The 19549-nt window shown below is 46.6% G+C and overlaps 2 protein-coding genes across 2 annotated transcripts; both read right to left on the bottom strand.

Moving 5' to 3' along the window:
- Window positions 1-4992: 4992 nt before the first annotated feature.
- Window positions 4993-6711, bottom strand: LOC127339978 (uncharacterized). The gene is made up of 2 exons (XM_071827573.1): window positions 5629-6711; window positions 4993-5169 (listed from the first exon to the last, which is right to left on the bottom strand). Exons 1-2 carry the CDS (start codon window positions 6709-6711, stop codon window positions 4993-4995), a joined length of 1260 nt encoding a protein of 419 aa, XP_071683674.1.
- Window positions 6712-14319: 7608 nt separating this feature from the next.
- Window positions 14320-19549, bottom strand: LOC127344268 (uncharacterized). The gene is made up of 2 exons (XM_051370501.2): window positions 17275-19549; window positions 14320-14691 (listed from the first exon to the last, which is right to left on the bottom strand). The coding sequence occupies exons 1-2, from the start codon at window positions 18428-18430 to the stop codon at window positions 14672-14674; spliced, it is 1176 nt and encodes a 391-aa protein (XP_051226461.1). The 5' UTR covers window positions 18431-19549; the 3' UTR covers window positions 14320-14671.

Raw genomic sequence — 19549 nt, 5'->3', positions numbered from 1 at the left:
GGCGGGGTGAGTTTGACGGGGCCCGTATTCTTCGGCCCGAATACGGGGCCTGCTAGACGGCTCATTTCGCCCTCACCCCTATCCTGCCGGAATAATATGGGGTTCCAGCATTTTGAGGGGCCTGCTAGACATGCTCTAAGGACGTTGCCACTTTTAGGATGCGTCGGTTTTCAGCCGCATCTACAGATGCGACCCCCAATTTTTTTAAAATTTTACTTAAACATACCATATAAATAAATGTGTTTGAAAATATTGTTTTTAAATTAAGCGTTAACAAATAACAAAGCAAATAAATAGAAGTTGGGCTAGATCAAGGGGCCGACGCCAGTTGATGCCTCTCTTTTGAGCTTCCATGACTGATATACGAGTCAGTGTCGCGGCATAGTCCAACACAGTCAAAGTATTGCGTCGGTGGTGGCTGGCGATTTGAGCGGCGGTGGAGGGGCGGGATGCGAAGGAGAGGAGGCGCGAAGCAATGGTATCGTGTGTGGTCGCTAGCAGGTGGGAACCGACGTCGCTTTTTGTTGCATCTGGCGCCCCCGCAGTATTTCCAGTGTAGCGGGATGGCCTCGTGGACCGCGCCGGAAGCAAAAGAGCTTTGGGACGCGCTACTAGGACGGTCAAACAGCGCGCCCTAAATCCCTTTTGGGACGCTTTGGAGGTCGCGGCTGAAGATGCTCTATTAATTCGAAACAAGACCCTCACATGCTGGTTTCTTGCCAAGTAAGCTAATGATGGTACAATCTAACTGATTTTGATTTGGTGAAGGCGCGAAGGAAGACAGCTGGCCATCCATGCCACTGGTGTTTCCCTCTGTCGGGTCAAGGCCAAAGCGCAGAGAGAAGCCGATAGCGAAAGAAGCAGGGGCTTTCGTTTGTAGAAACCTGGGAACCATCCAGGATGGACAGGTCCACACTGATCAAGCACTCGACGAGTTTGCAAAAATGTTCACTGATCAGGCTGCTGCTGATACGGTGAGGGCACTGCGTGTCCTTTTCAAGCTGACGAACTAAGACGAATCAGGAGATCGAGATGGAATTTCGACAGGGATTACGAGCATGCTATGTCAATATAGCAGACAAAGCTTTTGCCTCCTTCGGACTAAAAAAAGGAAGACTGGCCTCCAGCTTGCTGCATCAGGAATGACACGAGGAAAGCTTCAACCGTGACACTGTAAATGGAAAACCGAGGCATTCTTGTGCCCTGTATGCAACGAGAGGTGACCCCCTTTGCAGTCTGAGACAAGTCTTCTTGTTCCCCTCCGTTCCGACAGCTACACGAACAAATCGGGTCTGTCAGAAATACACCCGTTGCCACGGTCACCCGCTAGCTAACAACACCCATAACGAGGGCCAGCACAGCATTACCAAGTAAAACATATCAGATGTACTCAACTCAACACCAGGCAATTGGCACCCATAATTTGGCGTCAGCACCAAGTCAAACCGGTGATGGATTACAATCGATTGTCAAGGCCAACACAGCCTAATTAACACAAATATTTTAGACTTACGTTGACAAGTACATAATGCTCCATTTGACAGACTTTAGTTGACAAGTACATAATGCTCCATTATGAAGTACTACTCCACAGTTTAACATATTTGAAGATTACGGCAAGACAGCTGCAGTACATGTAGACATAGACATGGACATAATCAGACTTTAGTCGCATCCCAGGCTGCACATCATCTAGTGATAAGCTGCTGCTTCTTCAGACTGCTAAAGACACCTATGCACAAACCCATCTTACATTACTTAACTCAGCAGTATTAACTTCACACTAAAGGAACATGTGGCTCAATAAATTTAGCCAGAACATCTGAGCACTGCCAGGTAAAAAATAGTATAAGAAAGTGATAAAACAGGAAGATCAGTATGAACACATTACCAACCTTTTCCTTTTCTTTTTATCGGGGGAACGCACTAGCAACCTGCTTGCCTGAAAAACAAAATAGTCATGCACCGTCAGATTACTTAGATGAAAACATGAAACTAGTTTTAAGCTTCAGTGTGCAAATCAAGTTGGCAATTTGACACACCTTCAGTGTGTTTGCTCATGCTATAAAATCAGTACCATTGGAGTATGCACATGTACAAGAAGAGGACAGCAGTGGACTTTTCTTGTATCTATAGGCATTATGATTTTATATCCATAGGCATCAGCAACCACAAAACTCATGTTTCATACGAAAAATAATACTGCTGGTGTACATTGATACGTAAAATCCTAGTGTTTATAGGCATAATGATTTTATATACAAGGCATCAGCAACCACAAAATTCATGTTCATACGAAAAATAATAAAGTTGGTGTACATTGATACATAAATCCTAGTTCTAGGATGTGACATCTATATTACTGGTTTAGCTTATAAATAGTCCGATATAACCCTACACCCTACAGTTGGACACACATAGAGGATACCACAATCAGAACTCGTAAAAATAAAATAGCAGCGCCAATCTAACAACAAAAACTTCACAAAAATGGCTAACAACAGAAATGTTATTCCATCTCCTGACGCCGACTAATGCTCTTTTCAGCAACCGGCGAATATGCACACCACCTTCTAAGACCACAATAATCATAGCATCTGAAAACAAAAATAGTAACCACACTGCACTAACTGAAAATGAGAATTTTTTTTGGCTACTACACAATCGAAGGCACGCAATCGGCTATCTACTTTCTGTCTACAACTATTTCAAACCTCTCCCATCCAAACACTTCTAGGAAAACTCAATAAAATATAGAAATAGAATAGCACTACATATTTTTTAAGGTATGATAGCTGTTATAGATTTACTTTTAATAGCAAGATCAGCAGTGATAATTTTTTCACAGAGACAATTACCGAATAGAACTGTATTTCACTCCCCTAAATGTTGTATTTGTTGGCAATTTTTCACCCCGTATGTGGTTTGTGCTAAAAAGAGGTGTACTTAAGATCGAGGGGCAACTAGTGCGCGACCAAGTGGGGCTAGACCAAGCTGGAAAATTATATGGCAATGTCCTATCCCACCAAAGATGAAGGTTCTAGCTTGGAAGGTGTGCCGCAATCCTATTGCAACTCAGGTGAACATGAGCAGGAGAGGTATGGCTACAGCAGCAATTTGCCAAATATGTGGGAGTGACACGTTCCATGTCTTTGGCCGGTGTCTGCATGCACGTGCGCTAATAGAGGTCTGGGAACTCCCGTCAGATAGCCTGATAGTCCATACGTGAGACGATTGGTTGCTTCACTTACTGCGCTCCTTGTCTGAAACCCAGCAGGCCATGACACTGATGACAATCTGGAGAGTATGGGACAATGAACTCACCCATAATAAACCATGCCCACCTGTGGAGGGATCTCGACAGTTCCTTGTCAGTTACCTTAACTCCGTGCTGATGATCAAGCAAAGACCAGACTTCGATGTGGTAAAAGGGAAAATGATCATCTCCGTGAATGAAGGATTCAGCAGGCAGTGTGATCAGGAGGATGGATGACAGAAAGTCACGAAGAAATGGATGCTGCCATGAGAGGGCACTGCAAAACTGATTGTTGATTGCGCTTTCTCTCCCCGCGGGGTACAGGGATGGTACTACGTGACCATGAAGGACAGGTTATCTACGCAACTTGTCGAGAACTGAAGCAGTGTCGAAACGCGACAGAAGCTGAAATGATGACGATCAAGGAAGGAATGCAACTTGCTCTGCATTGGTCACCATCAGACTTCAAAATCGAAACTGATTGCGCGGAGGCAACTGAGCTAATAAAAGATAGCACACCAAATTCATCTATTTATGCGTTCAGCTTCCGCATCAGTGTAATTTGTGAGTTGTTTAGGGAAAAGGTTACTAGACTAGCTAAGATCAGTAGGGATGCTAACATGGTAAGCCATGAACTAGCTAGAGTTCGTAGGGTTCATAAGAAAACTGCAGTCATAAAAACATAAAAAAAAATCCAGAAGAAAACTCCAGAAATCGCCAAAGCATTAGCTGATGATTGTAATCCTGTCATAAATTAATTTAATCCCTTTTCCCCTTCAAAAAATGAAGTGTGTGTGCAGAGGAACAATAATACATTACCATGGTAGTAACATAGGCACCCACCGTTCAATGATAACATAAAAACATAAAAGACGAGCGACCCTGGTCAAAGCGGTGATCAGCGCCATCCCCATCCACCAGCAACTTGTGCTTGGACTTCCCAAGAAAACCCTAAAGCTCATCGACAAGATCAAGAGGGGATTCCTGTGGGAGGGAAAGAGGGAGGCCAAGGGCGGCAACTGCCATGTCAACTGGAAGCGCGTGTGCAGGCCCATCTCGTACGGCGGCCTGGGCGTGCCAGACATGGAGCGGACGGGCCTCGCGCTGCGACTACGCTGGCTCTGGCTCTCCCGCACGGACGATCGGCGGGCGTGGAGCGACCTGGACCTACAGTTCACGGCCGAGGAGCGAGCGCTGTTCTTTGCCTCCACCACCATGGCGGTTGGGAACGGCCAGAACGCTCTGTTTTGGGAAGACCAGTGGATCGACGGCCGCGCTGTTCGGGAGATAGCGCCCAGGCTCTACGATTGCATCCCCAAGCGCCAACGCAAGGTCAGGACCATCGCCCAAGGGCTGCATGGAAATGCCTGGGTGGGCTCAGGACATCCACGGCCTTCTCGGCGTGCACAAGATTGGCCAATACCTGGCGCTTTGGGCGGCCGTATCGCGCACGACGCTAGGCCTGGAGCTCGATAGGCTGATCTGGAAGTGGACGGACAGCGGCACTTACACCGCCAAGTCCTGCTACCAGGCGCAGTTCCAGGGCTCCACCACTTCCAGTTCCTGGAAGCTTACCTGGAAGACGTGGGCGCCGCCGAGGGTCAAATTCTTCAGTTGGCTCGCCGGCATGGACCGCTGCTAGACCGCCCAACGCCTAGCCAGACGAGGCCTACAGCACCATCCCCCTGCCTCCTTTGCGACCAGATGCCAGAGACCATGCATCATCTCATCCTCGCCTATCCTTTCTCACGATAGGTCTGGCATGAGGTGCTGGCTCGTCTACGCATGACTTGCCAGCCGCCCGACGACGACGCCGCCTCCCTTGATGAGTGGTGACGCAAGGCCAGGCAGCTGACCCCGACGCCCATGCGCAAAGGACTGGACTCCTTCACCCTGCTCACGCCATAGCTGATCTGGAAACATCGCAATTCGTGTGTTTTTGACAGAGCCCAGGCCTCGGTGCATGACCTGGTGAACGAGATCTTCGAAGAGGCTACTCTTTGGGCTAGGGCCGGTGCGAAAGGCATTAGGGTAGTGCTACTGACGACCTGGGATGTGCACTGAGACACATTATCGTATCTGTACCCCGCCTCCTAGGAGGACTGTAAAACTATCTATCTTTTCAATGAAATGAAACGCAAAAGTCTTTTGCGTTTTCTCAAAAAAGAAAAGGCTATAAGTTAATAAAAAAATGTTAAGTTTGTAGTTAACACTTCAGAAGTACACTAGTTATTCCTATGAAAAACAATTGGATTAGGAGTCGTGCTATGTTAAGATGAGCAAGGTTCGGTCCAGAAACTTGTGAAAGGCAGATAGATGGAACTACAGATTCTTTTGACAAGTTCCTTAGACTGCATAGATTCAAGCTGAACCATGTAGACAGATGACTGCACCCGCAAAAAGATGGCATGAACATCATCCGAATAGTGCAGCATAGATAATTTGTTATTCTCAATCCTAGACTCCAATCCAAGAATCTTCTGCAGTTCAAGAGTCTTCCGCAACACCCATGTGATAACTCCATGAGGATCGACCTTCCTGTCCCATATTTGCAAACATGGGCGGTAGCGAGGGCCAGACAATGCAGCGAAGCCAACACCGCCATCCTCTGACTGGATGATCTCAACACTATCATCGCAAGGAGGAGCACCAAGAGGCCTCTTGGTCACAGCGAGCCTCTGTGTATCCAAATCAAACTCAAGTATGCCAGTGGTATTCATCGCAAGCAGCCAGTGAAGGGTGTTACCGACAAGTGTGCTGCGAATTGGAAACATTATAGCGCTCCACGGAAGTGTTGTTGATACGAGATCACTCCATATGCCAACAGTGTCTGAAGAGTAAACGCTTGCGAAGGTGATAATTTCATTGGCGGCTTCATCTTTGTGCGGGTAGCTGCTCAGCACAACCACTTTGAAAGGGCTCGAGTGGCAGGCGCCATGAACATGGCCCTGGTCGGCAGCAGCACAGAGCACCGCCCCACTCTGGATTAGCACAATCCTAGATTCGTGGAACCGCAGCGGATATGGAATGATGTGGAGGTCATCTGTGATGGGGTCCCACACAATTACCTGACTCGATATCATGTCATCAAAGAGTAGGAATCCATGGCGGCAGTCGAGGCAAGTCCATTGCTTGCTGCCGCTGGGTTGTAGGGAGAAGCGCTCGGGAGGGATGCGGTAGGGTGGATCGAGGTAGGATCTGAACAAGAATTTTCCGCGTTGATACGAGAAATCACCGAGGATGGGAGGCTTCCGGTGGTGGATGCGGAAGCGGTGGAGGAACTTGCGGTCGGTGGCGAGGCGGCGCCAGCGCTTGGAGACGATGGATGCACGCAAGAGGTAGGGGGGCTGCGGCGGGAGGCGCAACATGATCTCGTGGAGGAGGTCATCATCATCCAGTGGATTCACCAATTCCGGCGATGACAACGAGAGTCGTCGACGGCGGCGGTGGCTCATGTCGCCCTCACCCCTCGGCCAGTATTGGATCTGGGAATGGGGAATGGAGAGATGATTTGGGGTTTTCAGATAATTCCTTATTTGACACTACCTAAAAATCTGCTTCCCTATTTGACATTGGAAATTTTTTCTTCACTATTTGACATCTGGCCAGAATATGTTACCTAATATGACACTCTAGTTCATTTTTCGAGCACTGCCGGACAGCGACATGAAAAGACGCATTTACCCCTGGTGCGCTATGTGACCATTTTTTGTTGTTGTAAAAACAAGCAAGAATAATGTGACATATTTGTTCACGGCTAAACGACCAAATAAGACCCGTACATTTGGTCACAGAACCGACTTACATATGTTAACTGAAAAAAAAATCCTCCTCAGATTTTAGTTCAAAAGGCTCAAAAGTTGGGCAAAATCTCCCCACACCATATTCCTGCACACAGTTCATACGTATATGGAGAATAGACCGCACAACAACATCTACAAGTGTCATAAGCATCCAGGTTCACACATGTCATCCATGTTCACATTCACCACATATAGTTTCAGGTACATCACGTAGTTTCTCCTTCACAACATTGCGGGTATTTTCTCTTGTAGTATTTTTTTTATGGGAATGCACAATTAGCTCAGTTTTTACGAAGGTGTCAAATATTCTTTTCATTTTCATTCCCTTACCGTCCCGGATCATAGAGGTGAAGATCCACCACAGAAATATTCATACAAAGATCCTTGCGATAATCTTTGAAGAAACTTGATACATGCAAGATCCAACAGACAAAAGCAAAAGTAATTTCGCATAGGCGCAAATCGGAAGATTCGTTCAGCATTCGGACGTAATTAATTGTATGAATTCAGATCGAAAAGGAAACCACAGAAGCAAATCACGAAAACTAATCATAGTACAATCCTATCTGGAACGTGGACATAATTGGAGGAGCAGGCGACGCTCGTTGCAGTCACTCGCGCTCGCGGAGATGGTGATGTCGACGCAGCTCCACGACGACGCTGGCGGAGGAGGCAGTGCTGGAGCGCAGGATCGAGGGTGCATCAGCCGAACCCCTCGTCGACGACCACCACGACAGCGCCGCCGCGCCTTGCCAGTCCTCCGCCGCCGCGCTGGGCTCCATCCATAGGCTTGACCCCAACCTGGCCACCCTCCACAGCCACCCCCTAGTCTCCCATAGCTATCGCGTCTCGCCGCTGCTTCTATTCTATGCGCCGCCGCCACCGGCTCGAGTCGGGGACAGGGACGACAGTAAAAGGTTTTTTTTTGTCCACAGCGTTGCGTAATTACTTAGGGGTATTTTTGTCCAAAAAAGAAAAACTGACAGCAGAGTGTAACGGGGACCTGGCCATGGGCAGCCCGGCCCGAAAAACTTGGGCCTGAGCTGAGAAATGTTGGCCCAACTGTTGGGTGTGGCTCATGCAAAAAAAAAAAACTATGTACAGTGTACAGAGAACCATAGTAAAGTACCATGGTAGTTCCTTAGAGGGCCGTTCAACTTGATTACATAGAAAACAATGTGGCTTTAAGTTATAAGTTTATGGGGAAATTCAAGTTGATAGTGACACTTCAGAAGTACAGTAAAGTTATTCTAGCAAACCATGTGTAGAAAATAACTGGAATCAATTTTATTTTTTTTTCGATAAAGGGAATATATTAATATCAAAACAATACCAATTACACCCAGCCTCTGCAACAACGCACCACCCTAATGGCACTACGGATGCACACACCCAAAAAAAGAAAAGAAAACTAAGAAACAAAAGTCCCGCTACAGTATCTCGGGCCTAACAACAGCAATACATTCACCGCCAAGACAACACCTGAAATACAGAACCTCCAAAAACGACGCCTCCAAGAAGGGAACAGTGCGCTAACACCATCGTCGCCCGATCAACGATCTTAGGTTTTCACCCTGAAGATAGTCCCCGCTCTCAAAACAATGTCTCCAACAAGGTCATTGCCAGGCACAACCAGTTAAGGCCAGACTTTGGGTTTTCACCCTGAAAGGTAGGACTCTGAACTTCACCTGTGTTGTCGCCCCCACTTTCATACCGCTGCTGTGAAGCCCGGAACACCAAGCAAGTCCCTCAACAACGCGGAGACTTGAACCTCCCTTAGCTAGTCCTCCCCTCCGGCCTTCATGAACTTCTCTTCTTCCGACTTTCATCATGGATCCATAGTCACTTGATGTTAACACAGAAAAAGAGCTTCGCGCCGCTCCCTCCAGAACCAATCGGTCGGAATAAAAGCATGGGTGCGCACGACCAAATACCACCGATCCAGCAAACTCCAGGCAAAAAACACTATTACATTTGCCGGCGGAGCCTTCCGGAACTCAACACTCCGGCTAGATCACGAGTCTAGGCCTCCGGTAGGTCTTCCTCTTCACGCAAGAGAGACCCTAGGACCACCGCCTTTATTCAGGTCAGACCCCCACGTCGGCGACCATCCCGGGCTGGCCACTCCAACCCTCCACCGGCGACTCCGTCGTCGGCTTCCAAGCATCTCCATCTCGCCGCCGGAACGCGGTGATAGATCGATAGATCCACCACCACCAACCGCAGGCCGACCCTCTCCAGCAAAGAAGAGGGCCACCTCCACCGTCGTACCCAAGGCTGCTGCCCCGGGCGACCTCGTGTCGCGGGTGAAGCCCGAGATCGCCTCCACTCACCAGCGAGAGGCGGGGGGAAATTGGCGCAGGCCATGAGCCTGGCCGCCGCCCACCACCAGCCCCTGCCGGAGTGCTGCGGAGAGCCGACGGGAGGAGAGAGGCCACAGCGCTGGCTGCCGCCGCCCATCCCAACCGCGCCGGCCGATCCACCAGGGGAGAGCCGACGGGAGAAGGGGCGCAGCGCAGGCCGCCGCCGCCCAACCCATCCGCGCGCCCGCCATGCGTCGAGGAAGGAGTTCCGGCCGCCGTCCACCAGGCGTCGACGAGGAAGGGCCCCCGCCGCCGCCATGCCCCGAGGGTCTTTGCCCCGGCGGCGCTACCGGCGGTGGCGGCGGCGGCGTTTAGGGCTGGGGAGGCTGGAGGGTTACGGGAGGCTGGGAAGGAATCAATTTCATAAGTACGGTTACATTCGTATAGAAACTTGTGAATGGATGATAGGTGCCCATATAATTATTTTTGCTTCTAAAAAGTTCCTTAGACTGCATCGACTCAAGTTGAACCATGAAGATATAAGATTGCACCCGTACAAATATTGCATGAACACCCTCTAGATTGCACTACATGTGGCATCGCCGTGTAATTCCCAAATATCTTCTGCGGTATAATGGACTCGCTCAACATCCATGTAGCAACGCCATAAGGATTAGGATTCCTCTCCCATATTTCGAGGCAGCGTTGGTTGTAGTCAGCACCACGGAAAGCAGCTAAGCCAAGACCGTCATCCTCCCCTTGGATGATCTGAACACTGTCAACACGTTTAGCCCTAAAAGGATTCTCGATCACAGCTAGCCTTTGTTTATCCGTATCAAACGCAACTATAGCACTGCTACTCAACCAGTAAAGGGCGCTACCAACAAGTGTGCTTGAACTGGAAATATCCATACAAATACTCCTATACTTATCTGGAAGAACTGTTGAGGTGAGATCACCCCATAAGCCGGTGTTGGAGGAGTAAACACCCGTGACGGTTTGATCACCATCGCTGACATAGGTGCCCGGCCAGCAGGACCACTTTAAAAGGCCACAAGTGACAGCTACCATGGACGTGACCCTTGTCGTTGGCAGAGCATAGCACCGCCATGGTGTAGGTTATGTAGATCTCTGGTGGAAAGTCCACAAGGCTGCAATTGTTGGTGATGGGGTCCCACACCATGACTTGATGCTTCCGCCAGTTGAGGAGGAGCACGCGTCCATGGCGGCACTCGACCAAATCCCAGCCCAGCCAATTGTTGAGCCGTAGGGAGAAGCGCTTGGGATGTATGCGACAGGGTGAGTCCAGCGTCGGTGTGAAGATAATGCTCCAGCCAGGTTGCGAGAAGACGCCTAGGTGGGGAGGCCTCTGGTGGTAGAGATAGAAGCGGTGGAGAAAGTGGGAGTCGGCCGTGAGACGCCGCCAACGCTTGTAGACAAGCGAGGCACGCATGAGGTAGGACAGCTATGGGGGCAGGCGAAGTAGGATCTCATGGAGTAGGTCGTCGTCTTCCAGAGGAGGTTCCAGTACCATGGATGATGGTCGGCACCGGCGGCTGGTCATGTCACTCCGTGAAGTTGCTATTGGAGAAGGGAGGTATTGTCGAGGCTGCTGAACCGCGATGCCTTGAAACTATATGGCTGCATATATTATATATAGTACAGGGGTTGGAGTACAACACGTAGAGATCTAGTATTGCAATACAAGGAAATCCTAGCCTGGTGCGGCCCACCTTGGAATCGGAGGCCTGGCTGAGGGTCAATCCTATGGTAACCCGAACCTAGGAATGCCTGTTTCACTTCCTTGACAGAGCCAATTGAGATGCTCTGTCTCGATGTTGACCTAACATGGATTGATTCTCAATTCTGAAGGGTCTCATCCTGATCTCGCAAAGGATCAGCAATAGATGTGTGTACTCGAGGACTCTTAGGGAAAGAAAAGCACTTTTATCTCTCAGTAGTTAGACCGGCTATGGGTGGGTTGGTTATATACTGCGCCTTTCTTCTTCGAACCTTTTGGTTATAAACTCAATTCCGCACTGCTGCTGAGTCGTCGGACTTATCCACCTCAGGGATTCGTGGAATTTTCGTTTTTGAATTGCGTTGGGAGAAATATACCAAAGCTAGGCAGATAGATAGACTCCTTTCCCGCTGCTAAGGGAGAGCAAGAAAACTAAATCAAATGATTGTTTTTTTCACCAGCGCCCTTTTTTTGCGGGTACTAAGAGTCCTCTCACTACCAACCAGCAGACATTTCGCATAGATGTGAAGTGACTCACAAGTAATAACGTAGATAGGTGGAGTTCTCCGATCTGAATTAGATGCGTGGGAACTCGCCGACTACAAGAAATATAACGGTGGTCGTGGTAATGGTGGCCGCGGACAGCAGAACCAACACACCGGTCAATGGGGCCCCTTCTACCCACCTTGGGCCGGCATGTTTCAAACATGGCCCGGACAAGGAACAAAGAGACTAAGCTTTCGTAAATGCAGGGACGCACAGCGTTGTAAGTTTTAGACTCGTGACTACACGAGATACGGATTCTCTTCTTACCACAACTCATTGACCTTTTCCCTATATCTTAGTTAGTTTCGGAGCTAGTACATTGTTCCCTCCGGTCACAACTCCTCTTTATCGGAAGTAGAACATTGCTACTTAGGGGCACAATGTCCTTGCCAAAGAAGAAAAGAAGTCGTGATGGACGATCTTGACGATGACAATGGCACATCTCAGTCGTCGGCTGTGTGTAAAGTCCACCAATTCCAAAGGAGTGGTTTGTTTGCTTCACTTCACTTTACGATACTGTTCCATTGCTTTTGTGCAGTAAGAAGTTGGCAACAAGGATTCCTATTTGGGATAGGCAGGTCAGATCCAAATTAGTCTACCGATGTTGGTCATGCAGATTTGGTTCAGTCATTAGTCGAACCCTGCGTGGAAGCTAAGGCACAGGTATGTATGTGAAAGGTGAAATATTCTTACTGAATCGCACTATTGCTCTCTATAGATTCGGATCGGAGAAACACTTGGTTGGTTCCCTTTAATGGGGCAATCTCAAAGCTAACATCTTTCTGTGGATTTCAGATCGTCGGTCCATCTATGAGAAAAGGTCTTCCCATATTTGTCTATATAGAAGGAGGAATTACAAGGAAACCATTCCCTCCCACACCAGGGATATTTTCATAGGAATAAGAAAGCGATGTCGGTGGAAGAAATACGAAGAAACCTATCAAACTTTTGTAGTATAGACGCGGTGCACCTGATTTTATAGGCATCGGAATGGGTTTATCTTGGAAGATCTTGACTTCTCCGTGCCTTTTGCCTCCGACACATCATATCTCCTATGCCGACCTCGTACTTTTGATCACTTCTTCCTCACGAATTGTATCTATTACGAATTGTGTCTATTTAAGCTGTTTCTCGCCGGTGGCAATTGATATTTTTTTTTTCATATATCTCATGAAATTTCCCTTCTATTAAGCGATAAAGAGCAATTAACGAAGTTAGCAGGAAGTCCGTCAGATGATGGTATGGATCAAAGGAATCCTCCTATCTTCGACTGAACACCCTTTTACTGGGATTTCGCATTCCTATTCCGACTGGCAGAAGCCTTTCTTTCTGTTCGTGCCACCCTATGGCGATTTCTTACTCAACTTTTGCACTTTCTAACCAACTCTTGTACAAGTTAGGTTCAGCGTTGTTCTGACGATTAAGATTTCTCTGTTTGACGGAGAGCCTGACCTTCAACAACCTGCATCACTTCTCGATAGCTTTAGTGCTCGGAGAGTAAGCATAGCATATTGTCAGCTAGTTATTTATTGATAGCAAACAACTAGTAGGTCAAGCCGGAGCCTTCACTCACTCAGCTTGGGTCAACACCGTATCTCTAATTGGCGGAGACGAACTCCAATCCACCCACTTCATTTGTTTCCCAAGGAGGGTCATCAGCGAGTCCGCTCTCCCCAAGGTAGTTAAAAGGCGTAGGTACGCATTCCCCTGCACCAATGTACCGAAGCACTTTACCTTTAATCACTAGATGGGCTCGAGCTAGGGTCCTATTTTCGTAGATTGGAAGGACCCTCGCTAGATATGTTGGTGTAGGGAATTCCTGTTCTCTTTCATAGATAGGAGGGGCATGCGTGTTTACAGCCTGTTCTCACATATAGATAGTGGGACATGCGTGCTTAGAGATAGTCGAAGGTGTAATCTTTCAAAAAGTAGTAAGTAAAAGAATTGCAACTCGCTCTGGATGGATATTTAGGTACCCTCCCCTATTATGGATTTTGACTAGTGTATGGAAAGAGAATCGTGTGCCCCATACATAGGAAAGATAGAATCATCCTACTGCATTCCTTCTCCAGTCTTTTCATGGCCCATGCTGTTCAAAGGCTAATACAGAAGTAGGATTACTTACGAGCTGGGATGGGATGCAGAGTATAGCCCAGAGTTTTTTAGTAGGAATACAACCTTAATGGAATTCGGAATGGGACTTTAGCATTTCCCTCCAGCACACTTTGTTTGGGGATGGTTGATTGATTTTTGATTCTCTAAATCCAAATCCTGCCTCAATATTTTGGATTGATCAGACCGCCTATTGTAGAAGAGATTGCTTGCTAAAAGTAGTACTGCATTTGTGCTTAAGAAAAGGCTTTCTTGTCCGGGGTCTATATCCACTTTTAATACACCACACACCCCACTATCAAAAACTTCTCTTTCAATTCTAAACAAAGAGAAAGCCTCAGACGGCTGCTCAACGAGGAGGTTCATGCTAGAATTAAGAACCCCCCTAAACAATGACAGCATACCAAGCGGGCCCTACGTCTATCGGGGAGCTCAAATCCTCACTAGAGTGAGGCACGTCTCGATCAATACATCTATCACATCTCAAGTGCATACGCATGCAACCCGGGCTCTGCAGAGTTCGTGTCCTCTAACAAGGACCAGCACGGCGTTGGCAGGTAGTAAAACATATATCAAAGGTACTCAACACCATTGGCAAACCATAATTTGGCGCCAGCACCAAGTCAAACTGGAGGTCCATTGTCAAGGCCAACACTGCGACATTACCCAACCATTTCAGATTTCAGTTAACAAGTACATCCTGACATACTATTAGATATAGATAGATAGATAGATAGATAGATAGATAGATAGATAGATAGATAGATAGATAGATAGATAGATGAAGCACTACGCCAGTCAACATATTAGTTGATTTCCGCAGGACAGCTGCAGTACATGTAGCCATAATAATCAGACTTCAGTCGCATCCCAGGCTGCGCACATCATCCAGGGATAAGCTGCTCCTGCTTCAAACTGCTAATGGCACCTCTGCACAAACACATGTTACATTAGTTAATTCAGCAGTGTGGCTCATTATTTTTAGCCAGAACATTTGAACACTAATAGGTAAAATACTACTCCCTCCATCCCACGAAAGTCGTCTTAGATTTGTCAAAATTTGGATATATCTAGACACTATCTACTATGTGTGTAGATACATACAGATTTAGACAAATTCTAGACAAGTTTCATGAGACGGAGGGAGTATTAGAAAGCTATAAAAGAGGAAGATCAGCATGAACAAACTAGCAACCTGAAATACAAAATAATCCTGTACCGGCAGATTTTTTAGATGAGAACATGCAACTAGTTTTAAGCTTCAATGTGCAAATCAAGCTGCCAATTTGACACCCCTTTAGTGTGTTTCTTGTCTACTTCAAATTTGAGGCAGCTCTAGCGATAAAACCACTTCACTGGATTATGCACATGTACAAGATGAAGACAGCAATAAACTTCTCTCGTATCTATAGGCATAAGCAACAGCAAAATTCAGGTTCATACGAAAAATAATATTGCTGGTGTGTATTGATATGTAAATCCTAGTTCTACGACGTGACATCACCTAGTACACAGATCAATGGTCTCATATTATATTACTGGTTTATATTGTCAATAGTCCGATATAACCAGTATGGGACACAACTAGAGGATACCACAATTAGAACTCTCAGCTAACAACAAAAGCTTTATAAAAATGGCTTCTATTTCCTGTAGGCTACTGTTTCCTGATGCATATTAATGCCCCTTTTAACAACTGACGAATACACATACCATCTTCTAAGACTACAACAATCATGACACGTGAAAAAAACCCAGTTGTTCTCATATTATAGTATTACTAGTTAATCTCTTAAATAGTCCAATATGACCCTACAGAAATCAGCACATCAAGGAAAATAAGGCATATATATCGGGGCATCCTGCTAACAACAAAAATATTGTCAAAAAGCTAACACAAATATAATTCTATCTCTCGCGCGATGATTCTTGACTCAGGACCTGACATATATGTGGACCACTTATCCAGACTACAACATACATAACACATGAAAATTCAGAACCACATTGGACTGAACAACTGAAAATGCGGAAAAGCGGCAAGTGTACAGTTTAAGGCATGCAGTCACATGGAAGACTAACTTTTCAACAAAAGATGAAATAGTGAAACATCTATACCAGTGTGATTAATAGCAAGATCAACAATGATAAACACTATCTTACAAAAACAATTATTAACAGGAGAAACACAACTATTCAAATGTGCCAATAAAGTTCCCATTTGACATACAAGATACTCCAGTTAAAGTCTACTTCATAGATTGTTTGTTGTCAATTTTCACTTCTTATGTGGCTCATGCTGAAAATAAAATGTAATGTAGTAGTTGTACAAAGACGATCAACTGTAATTATAGTGGTAGTTCGGTAGATACACCAGATGCTTCTATCCAGTTGCCAATTATATTCAACCTGCAGTCAAGTTGCCGATGTGACACACCAGGTGCTTAAACATAAGTTTTTAGTGCTTCTGTTGTCTACTTCAAATCTAAGGCAGCTCATGGTATCCGATCAGCACAATTGATGTACATGTACAAGAAGAGGACATCGATAAAATTTTGTTTTATCTATAGTCATCATGATTTTATATCTATAGGCAGCAGCAACCACAAAAATCATGTTCATAAAAAATATATACCTGGTGTGTATTGACATGTAAATCCTAATTCTACGATGTGGCATCAGCTAGTATACAAATCAATGATCTTATATTATATTACTGTTTATCTCATACATAGTCTGATATAACCCTACTATATTAGACACAGCTAGAGAAACAGCAGAGCCCAGCTAACAATAGAAATTTCATAAAAATGGCTAACAACATAAATGGCATTCCATCTTCTGTAAGCTTGCTATTTCCTGACGCATACAAATGATCCTTTCAGTAACTGACGAATACGCAGACCACCTTCCAAGACCACAGCAATGATAACATGTGGAAAAATCAGTCACACCATGCTGGACTGAATAAATGTTCTATCACATATATTTATTTCAAGCCCTCCCACATTCAAGCACTTGCATGACAACTCCTCAACAAACAGATAGAAATAGAATAGTACTTACACTACTTATTTTATAAGGTACGATAGATATTATAGATTTACGGTTAATACCAAGATCAGCAGTGATAAAAAAAACTCAAACAAGTACCGAGCGTCCAAATAGAACTGTATTACTCCCCAAATCTGCCCAGCTAAATTGCTCGTTTGTCATAGTCTCCAACTCAAGTAACCTTTGTACTTTGATTGTTGCCAATTTCCACCTTGTATGTGGCTTGTGCTGGGTATTTAATTGTGTGCAGGTGAACAATAATACACTACAATGGTAGTAACATAGACGCCCGCAGTTCAATGATAACATACAGACATAAAAGACAACAAGGCTATAAGTTCATTAAAAAAAAGTTCAGTTGATAGTTAACAGTTCAGAAGTACACTGGTTATTCCTATGAAAAATAATTGGATTTAGGAGTCCTGCAATGTTAAGACGAGCAGACGAGAAAGTAGTTACCTTCGGCATAGAAACTTGTGAAAGGACGATAGATGCAATTATCTGTGATTTCGAAAAGTTTCTTAGGCTGCAATGATTCAAGCTGAATCATGTAGACAGATGAGTGCACCTGCAATAAGATTGCCTTAACATCCTCCATATAGTGCAGTATATATGATTTGCCATCAATCGTAGACTCCAATCCAAGAATCTTCTGCAGTTCAACAGTCTTCCGCAACACGCCCGTGGGAAATCCATAAGAATCAATCTTCCTGTCCCAGATTTGCAAGCAGCGGTGGTAATGGAAGCCGCACAAAGCAGCAAAACCAACAGTGCCATCCTCTGCCTGGATGATCTGAAGATTGCCACCGCGAGGAGCACCAGGAAACCTCCCGGTCACAGCTGCTCTCTGTGCCTCCAAATCAAACTTAAGCATGAAAGTGCTTTCCAGCAGCCAGTAAAGGGTGTTACCAACAAGTGTGCTGCGAAGAGAGATGTCAATACCCCTGCCCAGAATACCTGTTGAGATTAGATCGCTCCACATGTCAGTCTCGGAGGAGTAAACACTAGCCAATACTTCTGGTTCATAATCATCATCTTCATCCGAAAGATCATCATCGTCGTGCTCGTTGCTGATGATCGCAACCACTTTAAAAGGGCTTGAGTGGCAGGCGCCATGCACGTGCCCCAGGTCACCGGCGGCACAGAGCACCGCCCCACTGTGTATCCCCATGTGGCTGAACTGCGGCGGAAAGGCCACAACGCGGCGGTCATCAGTGATGGGGTCCCACACAATTACCCGACTCCGCATGTCGTCGTTGATGAGCACGCGTCCGTGGCGGACGTCCAGGCACATCTGGCTGGATCTGATACGTGGGCGCATGGAGAAGCGCTCAGGAGGGATGCGGTAGGGCGGGTCCAGAGTGGAACTGAACGAAATGCCGCCCCTAGTACATGAGAAGACGCCTAGAAGGGGCGGCTTTTGGTGGTGGATGGGGAAGCGGCGGAGGAACTTGGGGTCGGTGGCAAGGCTTCGCCAGCGCTTGGAGACGATGGACGCACGCAGGAGGTAGGGCGGCTGCGGCGGGAGGCGCAGCATGATCTCATGGAGGAGATCGTCGACATCCAGCGGATGCACGACTTCCGGCGACAACGGCAAGGGTCGGCGGTGGCTCATGTCGGCCTCACCCCTCGGTCGCTACTGGATTGGGGAATTGGGGAATGGAGAGAGAAATGCTTATCCAACCCTGCCTAACCCTATTTGACCCTTGGTCAGAATTTGTTGCCTAATATGACACTCTAGTTCATTTTGAGCACTAACAGTGTTAAACAGCAACATGAAAAGACACTTTTGACCCTGGTGCACTATGTGGCCAATTTTTTTGTAAAGACAAGCAAAAATACTGTGACACATTTGTTCATGGACTTCAATTGAAAAACTTCGTCATCAGATTTTAATTCAAAATGCTCAAAAGTTGGGAAAAAAACTCCCCTGTAAGTTGACACCATATCCCCGCACACAGTTCATACCTACATGGAGAATAGATCGCAAAACATCTACAAGTACCATAACATCCAGGTTCACACATGTCACATCCGTGTTCACATTCACCACATACAGCACATAATTTCTCCTTCACGACATTGCGAGTATTTTCTCTTGTACTGCATTTTTTTTACGGAAAATCACAATTAGCCGTATTTACGAAGGTATCAAATATTCTTTTCATTTTCATTCCCTTACATCCAGTAGCCAAATTCATTTCCTATAGGAGCAAATCGGAAGAATCATTCAGTATTCATACATTTTTTTTGGAACATGGACGTCATTGTATGAATTCAGCTCGAAAAGGAAACAAGAGAAGCAAATCACAAAAACTAATCATACAAACTTATCTGAAACGTGGACGTAATTGGAGGAGCAGGCGACGCTCGTTGCAGGCACTCGCGCTCGCGGAGATGGTGATGTCGACGCATTTCTGTAGGAGCAGGTGCTCCACTCAAGGCTTCCGCGACGGCGCTGGCGGAGGAGGAAGTGCACCAGCCGAGCCACTCGTCGCCGACCACCACGACGGCGCGGCCGCGCCTTGCCAGCCCTCCGCCGCCATGCCGGGCTCGCCATCCATATCCTTGACCCTAACCTGTCCTCCCTCCACAGCCACCCCCTAGTCTCCCATAGCTCTCAGCCTCTTGCCACTGCTTCTATGCGCCGGCGCCGGCGCCGCCGCCGCCGCTAGAGCTCTTTTATCGGCTGAGTCGGGGGACATGGACGAGGGTTAGATTTCTTTTCCCCAGC

This window comes from Lolium perenne, chromosome 3 (genome assembly GCF_019359855.2).
Source record: "Lolium perenne isolate Kyuss_39 chromosome 3, Kyuss_2.0, whole genome shotgun sequence".
Classification (NCBI taxonomy): domain Eukaryota; kingdom Viridiplantae; phylum Streptophyta; class Magnoliopsida; order Poales; family Poaceae; genus Lolium; species Lolium perenne.
Note: the sequence above shows the minus strand (reverse complement) of the source record. Positions and strands in the feature narration are given on the sequence as shown.